The 19,746-nt window shown below is 37.1% G+C and overlaps 2 protein-coding genes across 2 annotated transcripts; one reads left to right on the forward strand and one right to left on the reverse strand.

Annotated features, from left to right (window-relative positions):
* Positions 1-2,727: 2,727 nt before the first annotated feature.
* LOC127790292 (uncharacterized) lies at positions 2,728-11,494 on the reverse strand. Its single transcript, XM_052319723.1, has 2 exons — positions 11,271-11,494; positions 2,728-3,051 (listed from the first exon to the last, which is right to left on the reverse strand). Exons 1-2 carry the CDS (start codon positions 11,427-11,429, stop codon positions 2,983-2,985), a joined length of 228 nt encoding a protein of 75 aa, XP_052175683.1. The 5' UTR covers positions 11,430-11,494; the 3' UTR covers positions 2,728-2,982.
* Positions 11,495-15,427: 3,933 nt separating this feature from the next.
* LOC127790266 (cytochrome P450 CYP72A219-like) lies at positions 15,428-19,293 on the forward strand. The gene is made up of 5 exons (XM_052319650.1): positions 15,428-15,704; positions 15,888-16,105; positions 16,197-16,450; positions 16,556-16,946; positions 18,812-19,293. Exons 1-5 carry the CDS (start codon positions 15,431-15,433, stop codon positions 19,235-19,237), a joined length of 1,563 nt encoding a protein of 520 aa, XP_052175610.1. The 5' UTR covers positions 15,428-15,430; the 3' UTR covers positions 19,238-19,293.
* The last annotated feature ends 453 nt before the right edge of the window (positions 19,294-19,746 follow it).

A 19,746-nucleotide genomic window follows, 5' to 3' on the forward strand; every position in this document is an offset into this window, starting at 1 on the left:
GATGGTGTTCCAAATTAGAATTCTATCAGAAATGGAATTGATGGTGGAGCTCCTAAGGATACTATGCCATTGCCTATGGTTTCAGATAATGCTGAGGATTCCTTAGCTAATGAGAGGGTGAAGACAGCACTAGCAGGAGGAAGTTTTGCAGATCTTAAATGGTGTCACCATGTTGCTGTCATTTTCAAAGATGTAAACCAGAATTCAAAAGGTGCATACCAGTTTTTTATGTTGGAGGGAATAGAGGTAAACAAGACAGGTGTTTCAGATGATTTTTCTTCCAGCCAAGGGAAATCTCCTATGAGTTATGACCCTATTAGGCATTTCCCTCATCAGCAGCAGATTCAAAGTTATGAGGAGTCTTGGCAAATGGCTGTAACAGGAGGAAAGCTAAGGAAGATAGATGCAACAGTCAAAAGCTTAACCATGGAGAACAAAGCAGTTGCGGCTTTGTGCATTATTGCTATAGATGGCCAATTGGCATTTTTGCATACTGCAATGACGGATGGGGTGATGATGGAAATTAATGTTGCAGCAACTCCTAGACTCAACATTTCTACATTGCTGCATTTTAAGGCGTTTGCGGATATTGTTGCGAAAAGTGATGAAGAATTAAAGTACATGAGAACCATTGGAAATCTGTTATGCATACAGAATTTTTTCAAAACTTCTCCATCCAAACTGTGGAAGAGAAGGAAAAAGGATATGAGAAGCTGTGGAGGTTTAGCATTTCTTGGGGACAAGAAATGTTTCAAGGTGGGGGGAATTGTCATGTCTCTAATAGTAGAATAAGGGCAATATTGTAATAAGGATATAGTACTTGTTAGGCTTATAGTTGTATTGCACATGGGCAGATGATGGCTGGAGACTATAAATAAGCCATTGCTGTAAGAGAGTGGGCATGCTTGAATTGAATGAAAGAAACTCTAATTCTCTCTCTAACATTTCTCTCCAATCTTCCTCAAGTTTCTCCCATTTTCTCTTAATATCTCTCCCTCTTTCTACTGATTTCCCCCTTCCTACAATTCTGATTTCTTCCATCAATTCTTATCACAACCCTAACTAACCCTAGGGTTGTGACATAAAGGACCACTGTAATGAATTGCTTATGCTTTGGCTATAACTGTAGCGTATTCAAGTAAACCTTAAGCCTACTTGACATAGTTTGATAACACATTAAATCAATGCATTTTTTAGGAGTTGTGAAAGTATTTGTTATTGTAAACACTCCCTCCTTCCGACTTTCCTATATTTGTGTATGGACAATCAATAGTATTGGTAAACTAGCATTATATGTCATAAGAATCCAGCCCCACTATATGTTTGTTATTGTATGCATATTTCTGTGCTCGTTCATATGGTTGCCAGCTGCTGGAGCGTGATTATAATACCTAGTACAGTACCTTTCTATCTTATTGCTGATGAGGTAAGGCCTTTCTACCTTTTATTGCATCCCCGTGGATGATCAATCCTGTCTTAAAGTTTTTGATGAGTTATTACTTAATACTTATGTAGCCTTTGATGCAGATTATATCCAGTTACTTACAAAAAGGAATGTCATCTGATTTTATTTTCAGAAATTTATTGATCTTGTTGTCTATTCATTTTTTCATAGGAAAAGTTCTTCAGGGAGGTGACAGTACTCTGGCAATTGATTCTTAGTACTAGATTGTGACATGAGAATTTGCTCGCCTTGATAGGCAGTAGCTTTTGTTGCAGTTGCCAACTTATCGATTTGATCAACTACATAGGCTTAAATTAGCCTTCGTTGTATGTACTTAATTGTTTAATGTCTAATATTGTTGGTACCAAGTATTTTGATAATTAAATGGTTAAATTTTTCCTTAATATTGTGGTTGTAGGTTTCAACAGAGCACTAGACATTGAGACGTAAACCATGTCGCTGAGCCAGGCCAGTAAAGTTCTTACAGGTGCAGGTGTGATGAACTTTGATGATATTGTTCCGTCACATAGAGGATCTTGGCAATTTTTGTCTAGTGGTACCCAGTCGGTTGTCGGCCATGTATGTGCCACCAAAAATAATATATCCCATTGGGGTTATTGTTCACCTAGTTGATTCAATGGGGCAAGCTTCTATGTTTGGCTGCAGTTAAGGATTTTGATGTTTTATCACTTGGGTTTATCTTTTATTTTTGTTTGTCGAATTAATTAATATAGGTAGGTAATTAGTTTAACCTTCTTGTATATATAAGCTACATTGGTGGTTTAACAGTTTGTTTGGGTGTTTGCAGTTAAAGTCAAACATAAAAAAAAAAAAAATTGTATGTATTGTTGTAGCTACAAAAAGGGGTGCATTTTGATGCAAATCTAGTAATTGTTTGTGAACTCACTTTATGACCTGTGCTTCAAAAGAGGTCAAAATTGACATTTGCCTAACATTTCAAAAGGAAAGAAGGCCTAATAGAAAGTAGAAGTGTATAAACACTTGTTTTGAGTTTACAACAAAATTCGTCTCATTTCCATCCATGCATATTCCATATCATTCTATAAAAAGGACCTCAATATGATGTAACTTGTTTTTGACATTAGGTTAGATTTTTATTTTCTGAAATTCATATATTTTTCTCTATTAATGGAATGGATAACGTCCACAATTCAACTACTCCACCTTAAAAATATATTAAAATTGTTTATTCTTTATCCTTGCGTCATGATAAATGTTTGAAAACACAAAAACAACACATTAGGCCTTTATCTCACTCTATATCAGTTCAACTGTAAAATTTATAACTCATCAATCATTTCTGAAAGTGTTTGAATACTGTAATAAAACATGTATGCAGCATAGCCACACAATGAACTTACCCAGTGATTCAGCACCAGACAGCAAAATTGTACATTTTGCCCGATAATGTTTCCTATGGAACATTTGGAACTTTTATATAGACAGGTGCGTAATGGATTTAATTTTTGCGGAACACCAATGGCGAAACATCTTTGAAAAATCAAGCATTTTTTGTTCTAGTAGGGCCACCAATCAGGTCCACCGGGCTTCTTCACAAGGATCTGATTGTATTCCGGCCTTGCTGTCTGCAAATTCATTCCGAGTTCATAAATAACTAGAACTGAGACAAATTTAAAAAAATAATAGAACATTCAATAGACCAGTTAAATGAGTCCAATTTTATCCTACGCCACCCAAATGGTAGTTAAATTCATCAGTGCCTGTCAGTTAAGTAAACCAAAGCCAAGAAAGAGAGTAAAGGTAACTCTAAGAAGGATTGGACAATTATGAAAAGCAAGCATACACTTCTCTTATTGTATTCTATTCCAAGGCCATGGTTTTCAACCTTAGTAGTGGTTTCTACTTATCCCTGCTATTGTTGCACCAGTAACCATTTCTTATTTTACATTTGAGAATGATCTATGTAATAATTACAGCCCTTAAAGATAATGGACCTAGCTCCTTTTTTACAGGCAATAGAAAGAGAAAAGACAATCTTCACCAGAGGCAACCACCCTACCTAGAGTTGCCCTCCTTTTTGTCCAAATCACCTATTCCCATAACTCAAGCAATCAATATGAATTATTATCAAACCTCACTAATAGCAACATCTTACAAAATGTAGCTTGCAATTAACATTCCCTTAAAAGGCACCGAAACTAACTCTTGTGGAAATTATTGAATCATGCTAGCAAGGCAGCTTGATGTTTCAAGCATCCCAGTAACAATTGTGAGTGTACCCCTTTTTGTGCAGCTCTCAAGTCAATCGGCTCGTCCAATACTCCAAGTTCCCCTGTTCAATAGGAAAAACTATCTTCAACAATCTGTCAGATCTCAAGAGATCTGATCGGTTTATCCCTAGAATTCTAGGAAGAATTCTAGAGAATGAGAGAAACACAGAGAAAGAAAGGGAAGAATAGGGAACGCGGAAGTGATTCCGAGAGAGAGAGAGAATTGAGAAGGAGTTGTAAGAAGAAATTTCAATTCAATATTCCAGATGCTTTCAAATGTGGGCGGGGTGTAAATTTATACCCTCAATCCCGCTTACAGCAGTTCCCGCTTAACAGAGTACATGCCTAACTAATTTCTGTTTTATTCCCTTCCTAACACTTCTCCTTCCACATTTACACAATCACCCTTCTAAGTATTGCCGGTATATAACAATACCCTCCCCTTGAGATATTTCTTGTCCTCAAGAAATGGTTAAGAGGCTGGCTGCTCTTGGAAACTGCGTTAGAAGGTCCGGAAGATACTCTCAAGTGCTATCATCCTTATGTTTGTTGGACTACTGCACCAAAACTTGTGGGATAGGTGCTCCATGCCGGTAGATCACTCGTTTTTCTAAAATGGCAGCTGGTTCAGGTGCTGCATTGGGCTCTCCTGCGTCCAGAGGTAGTTGAGGGTTCACCTGCTGCCCCTTTATAGCTTTCTTCAGGAGTGAAACATGGAAAAACAGGTGTATCAATGTATCCTCAGGTAGCTAGAGTTTGTAGGCCACTCTGCCAATCTTGCTGAGAATAGGAAAGGGGCCGAAATACCTTGGGCTCAGTTTGGAGATGGGTCCTTTAGCTAGGGATTTTAAATGGGGGCCTTTCAATTTCAAGTAGACTTCTTCTTCGACTTCAAATTCCCTGTCACTCCTTACTCGGTCGGCCAACTACTTCATGCGGTTTTGGGCCATGGCGAGGTCTTTTCTTAGCTGCTGTAGGACCTGTTGTCTCTGTTGTATATGTTCATCCACTACTGCTATGCTAGTAGATTCCGGTAGTGCTGGTAACAAGGATGGTCAATATCCAAAAAGAGCCTCAAAAGGGGACATTTTGATGGTGTTGTAGTGTGGTGGATGGAATTATACCACCATTGCGCCACCGAAAGCCATTTGTGCCAGCTTCTTGGATTCACAAAACACAAACATCTAAGATAGGTCTCCAAACATTGGTTGACCCTTTCCGTTTGCCCATCTGTTTGAGGATGATAGGCAATGGAGATGTTCAACTTGGCCCCTAAGGATTTCCACAAGGTCTACCATAGAAGGCTAGTAAATATCTTATCCCGGTCAGATATTATAGTCTTTGGAACTCCATGCAATTTCACCACCTAGTCTAATAAGATTCGAGCCACTTCTTGGGCAGTGTAGGGATGAGTGAGGCTGAGGAAGTGGCCAAATTTTGTGAACTTGTCCATCACCACAAGGATGCAGTCTCTACCTTTCGACTTGGACAACCGTTCTATAAAATCCATCGATATACTCTCCCAAGCTTGGTTGGGTATGGGAAGTGGTTGTAATAATCCTGGATAGGCTACCGTCTCATGTTTGCATTTCTTACACACATCACATGCCAAAACAAACTTCATTACTTCCTCTTTGAGTTTGGGCCAATAAAATAATTGTTTTACCTTGTGATAGGTATTCTATACTCCCGAGTGTCCCCCCATGGGGGATTCATGCAAAGCCTGGAATATCCTCTTCTTCAACGCCTCACTATCCCCTATTATAAGTCGGCCTTTATACCTGATCACCCCATTCTCGTAGGTATATCCCGATTTACTCCCTGGTGTCACGATCAGTTGCTCTAGGAGGCCCCTAAGCCGAGCATCCCCTTCATAACTCCTCGTGATTTCCTCGCACCAATTAGGTATTACCGTAGTAATAGAGGTTGCCCAACCCTCCATGCATCGGGATAGCGCATCTGTTGCAATATTTTCCTTGCCCTTTCGATATTGAATGACATAGTCTAGCCCCATAAGCTTGGTCATCCCTTTCTTTTGTAGATGGGTGTGGAGTTTTTGCTGCAATAGAAATTTCAAGTTTTCGTGGTCTGTTTTAATGATGAACCTCTTCCCTTCTAGGTAATGCCTCCACTTATCCACTATAAATAGCACTGCCAGCAACTCCTTTTCGTAAATGCTGAGGCCTACATACCAGGGGCCGAGGACTGACTTATAAAAGCAATAGGCCTCCCTTCCTGCATAAGGACAACCCCTATTCCCACTCCACTTGCGTTAGTTTCCACCACGAAGATTTTGTCAAAATCAGGGAGACTTAGCACCGGTGCTTCACTCATTGACTTCTTCAGCAACTCAAACGCCTCCTCAGCCTCCTGACTCCATACAAAATTGTCTTTTTTAAGTAAATCTGTCAAAGGTTTGCTGATTCCTCCATACCCTTTTACAATCTTCGATAGTAGCCCGTTAGACCTAGAAATCCCCTCAAGGCCTTGAGGGAAGTAGGTCTAAGCCAATTATTCATTGCTGCCACTTTGTTGGGGTCGGTACTCACCTCCTGCCCGGATATGATATAACAAGATATTCCACTTGATTTTGGGCAAAAGCACATTTTGACCTCTTAATATACAACCCATTGAATTTGAGAATCTCAAGGGTAATCCTTAGGTGTTTTAGGTGAAGGTCAAAGATGGGGCTATACACCAAAATGTTGTCAAAGAAAACGAGAATAAAATTCCGTAGGTGCGGTTCAAAAATCTGGTTCATAAGTGATTGGAAAGTGGTTGGGGCGTTTGTTAGTCTGAATAGCATTACAAAAAATTCGTAGTGGCCCTGGTGGGTTCGAAAGGCAGTCTTATGTATATCAAGGGGATTCCGGATTTGATAGTAGTCGGATCTTAGGTCAAGCTTAGTGAAGATGGTGGCATGCTTCAATTCATCTAGCAAGTCTTCAATGAGGGGAATTGGAAACTTGCCTTCGATGGTAGCTTCATTTAATTGGCGGCAATCAATGCAAAACTGCCTAGTACCATCCTTTTTTTTTACAAGTAATACGGGTGAAGCAAAGGAGCTATGGCTCGGTCTTATGAAGGATTTTTGAAGCATTTCTCTAACCAGATCTTCTATTATTGTTTTTTGGTTAGGAGGATATCGGTAGGCACATATATTAATTGGTTCGGTGTGGGGTTTTAGGTGGATGGTGTGGTCTACAGGTCGAGTTGGAGGTAGGCATTTCGGTTCTACAAATAGATTCTCAAACTCAGTGAGTAGTATATTAAGAAGGTCAATTTGGTGTACCTCTAGCTTAGTTTGAGGAAGGGTACTAACCGTCAGCATGAACTCTCCCTCTGCCTCCAGTGCTTCAGTTGTCCTGTCAGTAGCTTGGATTGAAAATAGTTGGGCTACCTGATTCATCTTTTGTTTTAACATCTTATGTAGTCTCCTCCCTATTATCATTTTGCAAACTCCCCATTCTTTGTTTCCCGTGAGTGTCATTAGTTTCCCTTCCCTCTCAAACTTCACCTCCATCCTGTTGAAATCGAAGCAAATCGGGCTAACCTGCTTCATCCAATCCACCCCTAATACTACATCGCAACCCCCCAGTTTAAGAAGCCTCAAATTAGCTTCAAACACTTCTCCTTGCATCTCCTAACAGAATCCAGCACATGCTGATTTGCTGATGACCTTATTGCCATTTGCTACAGTCACTGATAATGGTTGAGTCTGGATCAAGGGGCACTTCAGCTTTTTGGCTGTTCCTTCGTCCAAGAAACTGTCGATGAGGATCATCAACCTACTGTCTTCTAGTCTTCCCTCCACCTTTATAATTTTGCTATTTGTCAGCCCCTTCAAGGCATGCAGGGAGATCTCTCTGCTCCCTTCCTCCTCTTCTCCTTGCGGTTGAGATTCTTCCTCCTCTGCTTCCGCCATTTCCCCTTCTTCCCCTTCCAGTTGCAAGAGCTGCTTTCGACATTGGTGACCCAAGAAATATTTCTCTCCACACTTGAAACAGAGGTTGGTCTGTCTCCTATGCTCCATAGTCTTTTCATATTGGTTAGTAGGAGTAGGTAGAGCCACATTCTTTCCCCCTAGTGATCCTCTTCCAACCTCTCTGCCATAGTTCCTTCCGGAAGGTTGGTTTCCCTGAGCCACTCCTCTCGCCATAATCCGTTCATTCCGTTGTTTCCTCATTAGTGCCTCCACCGTCTGCTCCTGGAGCCTAGCGCTATTAGCCACATGTTTCAGAGTTCTGGGGCGAAGCACCTTCAGCATTGGCCTTAGCTCCTCGTTCAAACTGCTTAAGAAGCTTGAAACGAAGTAAGCTTATGTCAGGTAGGGGTTGTGGTTGAGCATTAAGGCCTTGAGTTCCTCAAAACGTAGCTGGTAGTCCAGCATCGTCCCTAGTGGTTTGAGTTTGTTGAACTCCTCTACCACATCAGATAGGCCTCGATCCCCAAATCTCTCACACAACTCCTCAGCGAATTCCTCCCATCAGCACTCTTCTCTGACTTTAGACCATCCTTGGTACCATGCGTCTCCAGCGTCATTAAGATATGTTGTCGCCACCGTTACCTTCTGCCTCTCGACCACCCCATACCACTCAAACGCTCATTCACATCTTCCGACCCACTAGCGCAGACTAAGCCCATCAAACAATGGAATTTCCAACCGAGGCAGGGGCATACCTATTTGGTTATGACCAGCCTGATTCTTAGGTCGCCTTATCCACCCCAATTCCGTACTATCCTCGTCTCCTTTAGAGGTTTCTGGTGGCCTATGATTCGTACCCCGTCCTTGCGCCATCGGCTCTACTCACCCGAGCAATATGGGCTCCATTCTCTCCCTTGGGGGGAACTCAGGTGAGAGATTCATCTAGTTCTGCCTAGCAAACATCACCACAAACGTTTGCATTTGTTCCCTTAGCTGGACTCCCAAGTCATCACGGATCTGCGTGACTGCTGCCTCTAATTTCCAATCAACTGCCAGAATGGCCTCATGATTCCGGTTAGATCCCAATTCCAATTGATCCACTCGGCCCTGAAGATCGTTCACCGTGGATCCAAACTGTTGTACTTGCATTTCTAGACTCTTCATTCTGGTACCATCCGCCATTACCACTGCATCCCAAGAGATGCTCTGATACCAATTTGTCAGATCTTAAGAGATCTAATCGCTTGGGAAGAATTCTAGAGAATGAGAGAAACACAGAGAAGGAAAGGGAAGAATAGGGAACGCAAAAGTGATTGAGAGAGAGAGAGAATTGAGAGGGAGTTGTAAGAAGAAATTTCAATTCAATATTTCAGATGCTTTCAAATGTGGGCGGGGCGTAAATTTATACCCTCAATCCCACTTACAACAATTCCTGCTCAACAGAGTACATGCCTAACTAATTTCTGTTTTATTCCCTTCCTAACACTTCTCCACTTGCATTCTACATTTACGCAATCACCCTTCTAAGTATTGCCGGTACATAACACAATCTTGGATGAACACTGTCCATTGTTATAGATAATTTCACTCTGTTTTCAAAGTTTGTAACCCATTGCCAATGCCCACTGACTACAACTCAATTGTTCCTTTGGCAAATTGTGAAACATATATGGCTTCTAACAACACAAATCCACGCCCTTGTGCCAATACAGGCTACTCCAATATGTTGGTTCACTAAGCTTCACCCAAAGTAGGCAAAGCATAACACATGCTATTCCAAAACCTCAACCCTTTGCCCTTCTCCTTGAGATTCTAAAATATAATTCAAGCTACTCCTGAGTCCTTGACCCTCCACTCCAGCCTTCATCCATGCAAATTTTTTTATTTCATCGCAACATGCCACCCAAACATGTCCCTACTGGGTTCATCTCCAACCAACAGTGCACTTAACTTGGCACACCTTAACTGAGTCTTGACATAATTCACTATCTCATGATATAATTGTCAACCAATTGGCAATAGTGATTCACTCACCCAATTCTCTAATCAAAATTTACTCCATGGTGTCTTTGCACATGGGCTAAGACACAAGGAAAATTCTAAAATTTTTTAAGCTGAAGTTATAGCATGAATTTCAACAACCAAGTGCAAAACGAAGCATAGTGATTGATAAATATCAATGGTAGAAACACATCTTCTAATGATAACTCTCAAGTATACAATTGACTCCACAACTCTATCTTTACCGTGACAACACAACTCATCACAATAGCCAGCTTGTGACAACATTTCATGTCAAGAGGCACATATTTGCTAATAAAATTTGGCTTTCTAGGAGACCTTGGCAAAGATTTTCACTTTGGATCATAGTGGCACCAAATTACTCCACATTCTTTTTGGGGACATGATGTTTCCATTCAACAAGTCTCTAGTCCATGTCTCAAACCACTAGAACACCTACAACAATCTCATATGTAATGCAAAGGCACAGAAGTTTAAATGACGAAGTGAGATAAATAGCATGGTTTTTCCATTCAACTGGCCTCTAATCCATGTATCAAACCACTGGAACACCAACTGCAATCTAATATGTAAGCCAAACGTATGGAAGTCTGAACAAGGAAATGAGATAAATAGAAATGTAGGCAATAAAAGAATGGATGAGGGTAATTTTAGTTGCCAAACTTGCTTCTTTAAAGATCAAGACAACAAATACATAGGCTCGATCCTAATGCCTTAAAATTTGTAAATCATATGAGACAAACTAACCAGTTATCAATTTATTTTCTATTTTGGTAATAACTAGTTATCAATTTAACTTTGACAACATGGAGCGTTTAACTTATTCCATTCCTTTTCTTGCTCATTTCCCCTCCTTTCAAGTAAATATTTTGCTATTTCTGCTTTTACTTTTCTCTTTTAACAAAATTTCATTTATGTTACACAAAAGAGAAAAGCATCATTAAGAACATACAAAAAAGCCACTGTGTTCACCACAATTCCGAGTCTTAAAATGGTGCTCTTGCAAGAGCCATGAACCTCAGTGAATAACCATATTACTTTAGGAAGCGCAGGGATAAGGCACTTTCTTCTATACTCCTTTTCTTATCCCAAAAAAAAAAAAAAAAGTTGAGTGAAATATTTCAAGATGCCATGACAAAAGCACTCACTTGAGCTTAACAGAGCATCCTAGAAACGTCCTAAAAATTGATAATTACCATTGTCCTCAGCGTGTTAGAGTCCTCAAACGTCAAATATCGGCTTGCTGTTCTTAGGAAATTTCTCAAAGAAAGCATTGGTGATCAACTGAAAGCAGATAATAAAAGGCCTGCGCGACCGTGTCATGTAGGTTGTCCACGAATAGGATTTACACACACACACACACACGGCCATGTTTAACAGTTTGATGCTGGCTGACAGTTTAATTGCATAAGATAAGAGCTAAGAACCTTGTGGCGCAGAGGGTATAATATATAGGGTTTTCGTCTATAAATCTGAAAATAATCAACATAAGGACTCCAGGAGATTCAACGTGGAGAAAAATCGACATTTTCGCGCAACGTTTAACTGTCCGTTTCGTTGTTCAGAGAGAATTGACAAACATAAAATAAGAGAAAGGAAAATCGAATGAAGAATAAGAGTGACAGACCAGATCTTTGAAGATGAGAAAAGCGATGATGAAGAAGAGGACGAAGAGGATCTCGAACTCGGCGATCCGAACAAAGGAGAAAACTGAGTTGACGGCCAGAGTCAACAATGACTCGTTCCGTTTTCCTCCCCCACCGCCGCCGGAAACTCGCCTCGGCATCTCGTTTTCGTTTCAGCTCAGATTACAAACAAATTGCAGAGAACTTTCTCGGCGACCAAATAATTAAGAAGGTGAGAACAAAACAATTCAGTTCAATCCTCCTCGGCTGGATTGGGCCCAATAAATATGGGCCGAGCCTTTTGAAGTATGCGGTCCATCCTGGTTGAGGCTGAGTAGCTGGGCTCAGGTCAGGTCTGGACCACCTGTAGGCCCATAGTCGTTTTTATTTATATGTTCATTATCCGAGGAACAATTGAAAAGGTCGTAAGAAGGAAGGAAAATATTTAAACATTAAAAAGTATCTTTAAACAAAAATCTAGAAAAATTATATGTATATAAAATAAAAATAAAAATTATCTAAGAGGTTAAGCTTGTATGTCATATATATATATATATTGGAAAAATCCTCTCACGCACTTTAAATAGGATGAGTAAATACTTTATATGATAAATCTTTTCACTATCAAAGTAAAAGTTTAATAATGGGTGGTAAAACTTTTAAGGCTGAGGGTTTGAATCTTGAGAGCATCACTTTCATTTAGCTAGACTACGGTTAGATTTGAATCATGAACTAAATCGAAATTGTTCTTTTAAAAATTAAATTAAAATTATTCTTTTGATTTTGATTTAAAAACTGAAACTAAAATTGAAAACTTATGATTCGATTTGGGTTTGGAACCTAAAAATAAAGAGTCAGAACCAAAACATGTTTAAAATTTAAAAAAAAATAAATTAAATAAATATATAATATATAATATAATACACAATAACTAATATTTTTGAAAATAATTTTGATTAAGTTAAAGGGTTACAAACTCAAATGGTAAGTGAATTACATGAGATTTGATTCCTTTAAATCTCAAAAGAATACATAGGTAACTTCATCTATAGATAGTTCAGTTTTGTTTTCACCAAAAAGTAATCGAAATCGTCGATTTCAAAATTGTGGTCAAATCTACTTTCATTGTTTTTTTATAGTTTACGGTGTCTTAATTATAAGATCCATAAATACAAGAGTGAGGGCCTTTAATTTTACTAAAAAAAACCTTAATAAAGGATTTTATGCAAAATTAATAGATAATTAATCTATTACTTAAGACTAAATTTGGTTGAATAATCATACTCTTAGAGCTTTTTTTTTTCAAAGATATATATATTGTTGTTGGTCAAATACAATAATAGATTTATTAATTAAAAATATCATTGTCAAGTCATTTAGGATGCATCTGATTGCAAGTAGGGAAAGAAAATATTTTTTAAATAATTAAATTGCCTAAAATTAAATTTTAAGAAAAATGTCAATTAAAGGTGTTTGATTGACTTAATTTTTAACCTATAAATTATTGTACTTTTTCATCTTTTGGTATTTGATTGTCATTATTTTTCATAAAAATAGTCAATTTTTTCGATTCTTATTGTTTGATAGTTATTATTTTCCTTGAAAATTATCATTTTTCTATGAAAATTGTATATTTTCCAACATATTCCCCTCTCTCTCTCTCACTTTCTCTCTCATTACAATTGCATTACTACAATCACGACAGACCCTAAGATTTTAGGGGCCTTAAGCAAAATTTTATATGGAGCCCCTAAAATCTGAGTATATTATATATTTTATTTTATAATATTATATGTATAAGTGGGGTCCTAAAATTTTATATGGGAGTTTCCTCGACTGTTTCTTTCATTTATTATATATTTTGTTATATAATATTATATATATAAATGGCAGCGCATTGCCTTGTTACATTAAATCTATTCTACTGCCCATTAATTGCGACTTCTTCTCCTATGAAAGCCATCTCCCTACCTTCTTTCCATTATTTTGAAGTTTTCAACTTAAAATTAGTTGAATATGAGATGAGCCCAGATCGTATAGGCCCTGGGTGAGGGGCCTAGGCGACCACTTTGGTTTTCTAGTCCTAGGGCCGGCACTGACTATAATATATACATATATATATATATAGCTGTAGCAGTGTCAAATGGTGGTTTGATGTTGATGGTGATGAGGGAGAAGTCGGAAATGGTGACTCTAGTAGGGGCAAAGTCATGTGAGTATAAATCGAAAGGGAATCAAAGGCCTCCAGAATAGAAGAGGAAGTCGGAATCGACGGAAAGCTAGAAAGAAGGTCGTCAGAAATCTTGCCGTGGACGAAGACAAATCGGAACTCAGATTCAATAAAGACGATGACGAAGACGAAAGGGAAGGACTGGCGACAGACAACAACAAAGAAACCATACCTACCATGGTATCTTTCAGAGTGACAGTATCTTATTATTCCTGTTGGTCTCTCTTTGATGATATTTCTGCCCTCTATTTATAACGAGGGGCCTTTACAATTTGTATAAGATATAAAAATATAAAGATGATATAATAGAGGACAAATAGTCCTTATCATTTGCATAAATCGGGAGTGAAATCCTCAATACGAGGGATATGGCTCACCTCAGATAAAGTGATTGGGTCCCATGCCTCCGACAGTCCAGCAGTTTTGTTGTCTATGCGAACTGAAAGATTTTAGACCAGTGAACTGAATGACTAAGCTAACGAACTAGGAGCATTGCTGGAAGCTCATTGGATATATCGTTGGGAGCTCGCTAGAAACCTTGTTGGGAGCTCGTTTGATTCCGCAATCAGAGCTCGAATTTCAGTGATGTATGAGCTCATCCTAGCGAGCTTACTTGGGCTTTTTGGGCTTTAAGTGGTTGGGCCAGTCTACTGAATTGAGTCTAGCTCATGAAAAGTGGTGTGAGAAATACATTTAATAATTATAAAAAAATATATATTTTTAAAATGAGTACTTATTTATTTATAAAGAAACATGAAACTTTCATAAACTCCTTAAAATTAATATTCTTACAAATAATATCTATTTTGACATTCTAAAATTCACTAGAATTAGAATTCTTATAAATAACATTTATCCTGATTTTTTAATATCTTATTAAAATTAAAATTCTTTATGAATATTATTTATTATCTTTATATAACTCTCGATAGAATTTTTAGATATCTAAATTATTAAGTTTGCGTGTGCAGGACCCCAATTAAGAAAAATTACACATTTTTAGTCCCAAAAAAAATTTATTTTAAACTTTTGGAATTTTTATTCTTTTGACTATGACACAACATGTATTAAATAAACCCTTTCTCATCATTTTTTTTCACGATAATCATTTTCCCCTAGATTCAGAAATCTCCGTCTCTCCAGCTCTTGCTAGTTGCTATCCAATACAAATACACATTCTTTTGGAACTAATGTGTGGCTTAATTGCTTGCCTCCATGTCTATAGACAAACTAATTATGCTTGTTTTATAAATGTCTCTGTTTTGGTGGTTTCAAATACTAATAATTTAATCATTTTTCTCTCTTCTTTAAAAATTATTATATGTCCCTGCAGTAGCATTTATTAAAATAAATAAAATAAGATAATATCAAAATAATTTATTTATAAGATTCAAGATAATTTATTTGAAAAAAATAAAAAGATAAATTTATTTGATAAATTTAATATAAGAAGTCATATGACTTCTTTTTAAATAAATTTAATAAATATAATAAAAAATACTTTTGTTTGAAATTTTTTTATATTTTATTTTTTTTCAATTCATATCTTAATTAAGAAACGCTAGTTAATAAGATTAAATATTCATAAATATATGTTTATTTATTTATAAATAAATAATTCTAACCATTGTCTATATTCGCATTGAATATATGTTCATTTGCCTGTCCCTTTAATTTTCTCTCTCCGATGTAATTGAATACATCATCAGTACTTCCAAATTCTCATTAGATAGTTCCAATACAAAACGCCATTTGATCAAATTGTTTATTCACACGAAGCATATACTTCACGAGAAAAAAAACATACATATAAATGCAACATTTGCGGCCCACATCTCCTCTTCATATATACTTCAACATTCTCTCTTCTCATCATCATCATCCCCGCTTTCCTGAGAAAAAGGGAGCGAGAAAGTGCTCTTCTTCAAGAAGATGGATAATTTAGAAGGCTGCGTTGCACTCTCTTTAGCTGCCGTCTTTCTGGTACTGGCGTGGACTGTATTCAATTGGCTATGGCTGAGGCCGAAGCGGCTTGAAAGGCATCTCCGAACGCAAGGCTTCAGTGGAAACTCGTACAGGCTGCTGTTCGGAGACATCAAGGAGAACGCCGCCATGATGAAGGAAGCCAGGTCCCGGCCGATCAATCTGTCGGATGATATTACGCCACGTGTCACGCCCTTCATTAATCACTACGTTAAGAACTGGGGTAATTATGATTTGAGAACTTTGACACCATTAACTAGTTTTGTACGATATATATTAACTAACTATACAGCCAATTTTTTTTTTTTCTCTTTTTTTCAAACACTCAATTTCATTGGGGCCTAATTAATTAAAATTAAATATCTTGATAAATGGACGAACTAATATTTACTGGACGAACTTGCAGGTAAGAGAAGTTTCACATGGACCGGACCAACGCCGATGGTGAATATTATGGAGCCCCAACTCATAAAGGAAATACTGCTAAAGCATGTCATATTCCCCAAGCAAAAGCAAAACCCTCTGGCCAGGCTGCTCATCTCAGGGTTAGTCAGTTTGGAAGGTCAAAAATGGGTCAAACATAGGAAAATTATCAGACCAGCTTTCAGTCTCGACAAGCTCAAGGTTCTTAATGTGTAATTTCCAAATCTTATTACATGGGGTTGACTGTATCCATTCCATATGACCTTAATTCTATGGTCATATCTACCCGCAGCACATGTTGCAGGCATTCGATTTGTGTTGTGGCGAGACGATTAGCAAATGGGAGAAGATGGTGTCGTCTCCTTCTTCAATGGGGTGGTGCGAGATAGATGTGTGGCCTGATCTGGAGGCTTTGACGGCCGATGCGATATCTCGAACAGCTTTCGGCAGCAACTACGAAGAAGGAAGAAGAGTGTTTCAGCTTCAAAAAGAGCAAGCTGTTCTTGCAGCCGAGTCCATGCGCTCTATCTACATCCCAGGCTGGAGGTGGTTAATCAATCAATTAAACTAGTTGGATTTCATCATAAACCCTCTTATTAAGTACTTTATCTTTCATCCCTGAAAACAACATTAATAATTAATTATCTATAGGTTGTTGCCAACGAAGAATAACAAGAGAATGAAGGCGATTTGCAGAGAAGTGGAAGCTCTGTTGCTGGATATCATCAACAGGAGAGTGAAGGCAATGGATGCAGGAGATTCTTGTGGAAATGATTTGTTGGGCATTCTATTGGAATCCAACTTGAAAGAGATTCAAGAGCAAGGTAATGACAGGAAACTGGGGATGAGTATCGAAGAGGTCATTGAAGAGTGCAAGCTCTTCTACTTCGCTGGGCAGGAGACAACTTCAGCTTTGCTGGGATGGACACTGGTGTTGCTAAGCAGGCACCAGGATTGGCAACAGCGAGCCAGGGAAGAGCTTTTCCAACTACTTGGCAGTGACGTGATGCCAAGCTTCGATGCCCTCACCCACTTGAGAGTTGTAAGTCCCTCTTATTCTATTTAATTTGTTACAATCCGATTGCATACACGTTACATGGAAAAGTTAGTATCCATATTCCTTGGGTGCAAAAGGTGTAGTCCCTCACGTTAAGCGCCCCCATATACTGCTCCACGCACGTGAGAGGGGTTAATCATGGTACACGATAGTCCCCAAGGTAGAAGGTACATTGCATAGTGCTCACAAGAAACCATCCCACAAGAGAATGAAACTCTCACACTGCGACTGTTATGACTCGAACGTGCATCCTTGGGTGCAATCTTTTACCCTATAAACCATTCGTGCTATGTTTGTGGGGCTAGTATCCATATTCCTAATCCTATGGCAAGGAGATAATTCACTTATTTAGATAATTAATTATACATGTTCTACATTTTAGTTATCAAATTGTGATATGCACAATTAAAACATACAATTACAAAAATAATCTATCTACATGATCTCATAAATAATAGTGTAGTCGATTTAGAACTAAACTATATATAGATGATCTATTTGTATAGGGTTAATTACACTAATAATCACTCAATTTTGTATTTTGTTACTATTTGATTATTGAAATTTGAAATGTTACTTGTTAGTCAGTAATATTTCAAAACTATTACTACTTAGTCATTAAACTTTAAAATGTTATCTGTTAGTTATTAATATTTCAAAATCGTTTCTTACCCATCACTCGTTAGTCATTAAACTTTAAGTTCACAAGTGACGAATGAGAAATAGTTTTAAAATATTAGTGATTAGTAGGTAACATTGTAAAGTTTAATGACTAAGCAGTAACAGTTTTGAAATATTAGTGACTAACAAGTAACATTTCAAAGTTCAGTGACCAAACAGTAACAGAATACAAAGTTAAGCGATTATTTGTGTGATTAACCCATTTGTATATGACAATCCTAATTAGTTAATAAAATTAAGTCTCTAAAAGTGCGTTTGATTGCAAGTATAGAATTTGCATGGAAAGAAAATAAGTTTTAGGCAATTGAATTGTCTAAAAATTATTTGCATGGAAATTGTTAATTGAATGTGTTTGATTGATTTAATTTTTTACCTAAAAATTATTATACTTTTTTAGTTTTTGGTGTTTGATTATCATTATTTTCTATGAAAATAGTTATTTTTTTTAAGCTTTTAATGTTTGATTATCATTATTTTTCATAAAAATTGTCCATTTTTCTATGGAAAAGTGTACCTTTTTGCTCTTAAAATTTGTCTTTTTTTATTTATTAAATTTTATATTAATAAATTATACACAATTATTTTATCATTACATCTTGATAAATTATATACAATTATTTATTAAAATTTTATATTAATACAATATATATATATATATATTGAGGTCCAACTAATAAAATTTTATCATTATTATATTGATAAATTATACATAATTATTTTATCATTAAATATTAATACATTATACATAATTATTTATCAAAATTTTAGAATATGATTTGTAAATTTAAGAAGAATGAGACTATTTTCTAATTTCTTGAAAAATTTAATCTATCTCCCATAAGAAAATCTTTTCCAGTAAAGATGAGAAAATTGCATCACGTGATTAAAAATGAAAAAATAATTTGTTTGAAAATTTTGACTAATCAAACGACTCAAAAGTTAAAATTTGGATAAAAAATGGTATGGCTACGAAAAATGTGGCTAATCAAATGGAGGCTAGCACTTATATCTTACCTTAATTATATATATATATATATATATCCTGTTTTCACAATATTCAGATTGGATTTGATATGTTATTCAAAATTCAGTGCCTCTCTTCTACAAGTAGTTAATTTTGCAGGATGGAGTTTACTAAAGAAAGATCTGCCATTTGGTAACCATTTCAGGTACATATGATTTTGTTGGAGGTTTTAAGGTTGTACCCTCCGATAGTGGCGCTTGTTCGATCTGTCCCAGAAGATGTGAGTGTCGGAGGACTACTACTACCAGCCGGCGTGAAGCTCTTCCTGCCGGCGATCCTCATTCATCGCGACAACGAAATCTGGGGAGACGATGCAAACGAGTTCAAACCAGAAAGGTTCGAAAACGGAGCTTCACAGGCTACAAATGGTCAAGTTGCGTATTTTCCCTTCGGATGGGGACCTCGGATTTGCATTGGACAGAACTTCGCGTTGTTGGAAGCGAAAATGGCAATGGCAATGATCTTGCGGCGCTTCTGGTTTGAGCTTTCTCCGTCTTACGTTCATGCTCCGGCCACCGTTATAACCCTCCAGCCACAATACGGCGCGCAATTGGTTCTACACAAGCTATAAGCGTTGCTGATTTCCCCCCGGCCCCGCGCGCGGGGTGGTTCGGATTTTCTATATAGAATAATGTTATTGATATATCTTTATATACACTTTGAACTATACAAAAGTATATCAATGACAAAAATATTTCTCATGAGATACATAAAAGCACGTGATACGCATAAAAACGAGAAATATTTTGATCATAATACTCATTTGTGGACATTAAACTTAATTACCATTTCTAAGCTGTTTTGATATTGCTATCATTTTGGAATATAGTTCTGTTTACTAAATAATTTTTTAAAAATAAAAGACTTTTAAATTGCTATATATATTCACATTAAAAGGGATAATATTGGTCGTTGTATTTTATAATTTTTATTTTTTTAACTAAAGCATATAGTAGAATGACCCAAACCTCTTAAATAAAAAAGACAATCAATATAATCCTTGATATTATGTACTACCACAATTGATAATATTTATTTGATAGTTATATTTTATATTATTCGACACGAACTAACATAGGT

This window comes from Diospyros lotus, chromosome 1 (genome assembly GCF_014633365.1).
Source record: "Diospyros lotus cultivar Yz01 chromosome 1, ASM1463336v1, whole genome shotgun sequence".
In the NCBI taxonomy this organism is placed as follows: Eukaryota; Viridiplantae; Streptophyta; class Magnoliopsida; order Ericales; family Ebenaceae; genus Diospyros; species Diospyros lotus.

Coding starts and splice junctions, on each gene's coding strand:
- LOC127790292 (XM_052319723.1), bottom strand. CDS start 11,429: ATGCCGAGGCGAGTTTCCGGCGGCGGTGGGGGAGGAAAACGGAACGAG. Junction 3,052..11,270: donor TTCTCATCTTCAAAGATCTG/GTCTGTCACTCT, acceptor ATGAATTTGCAG/ACAGCAAGGCCGGAATACAA.
- LOC127790266 (XM_052319650.1), top strand. CDS start 15,431: ATGGATAATTTAGAAGGCTGCGTTGCACTCTCTTTAGCTGCCGTCTTT. Junction 15,705..15,887: donor TCACTACGTTAAGAACTGGG/GTAATTATGATT, acceptor ACGAACTTGCAG/GTAAGAGAAGTTTCACATGG. Junction 16,947..18,811: donor CCCTCACCCACTTGAGAGTT/GTAAGTCCCTCT, acceptor TAACCATTTCAG/GTACATATGATTTTGTTGGA.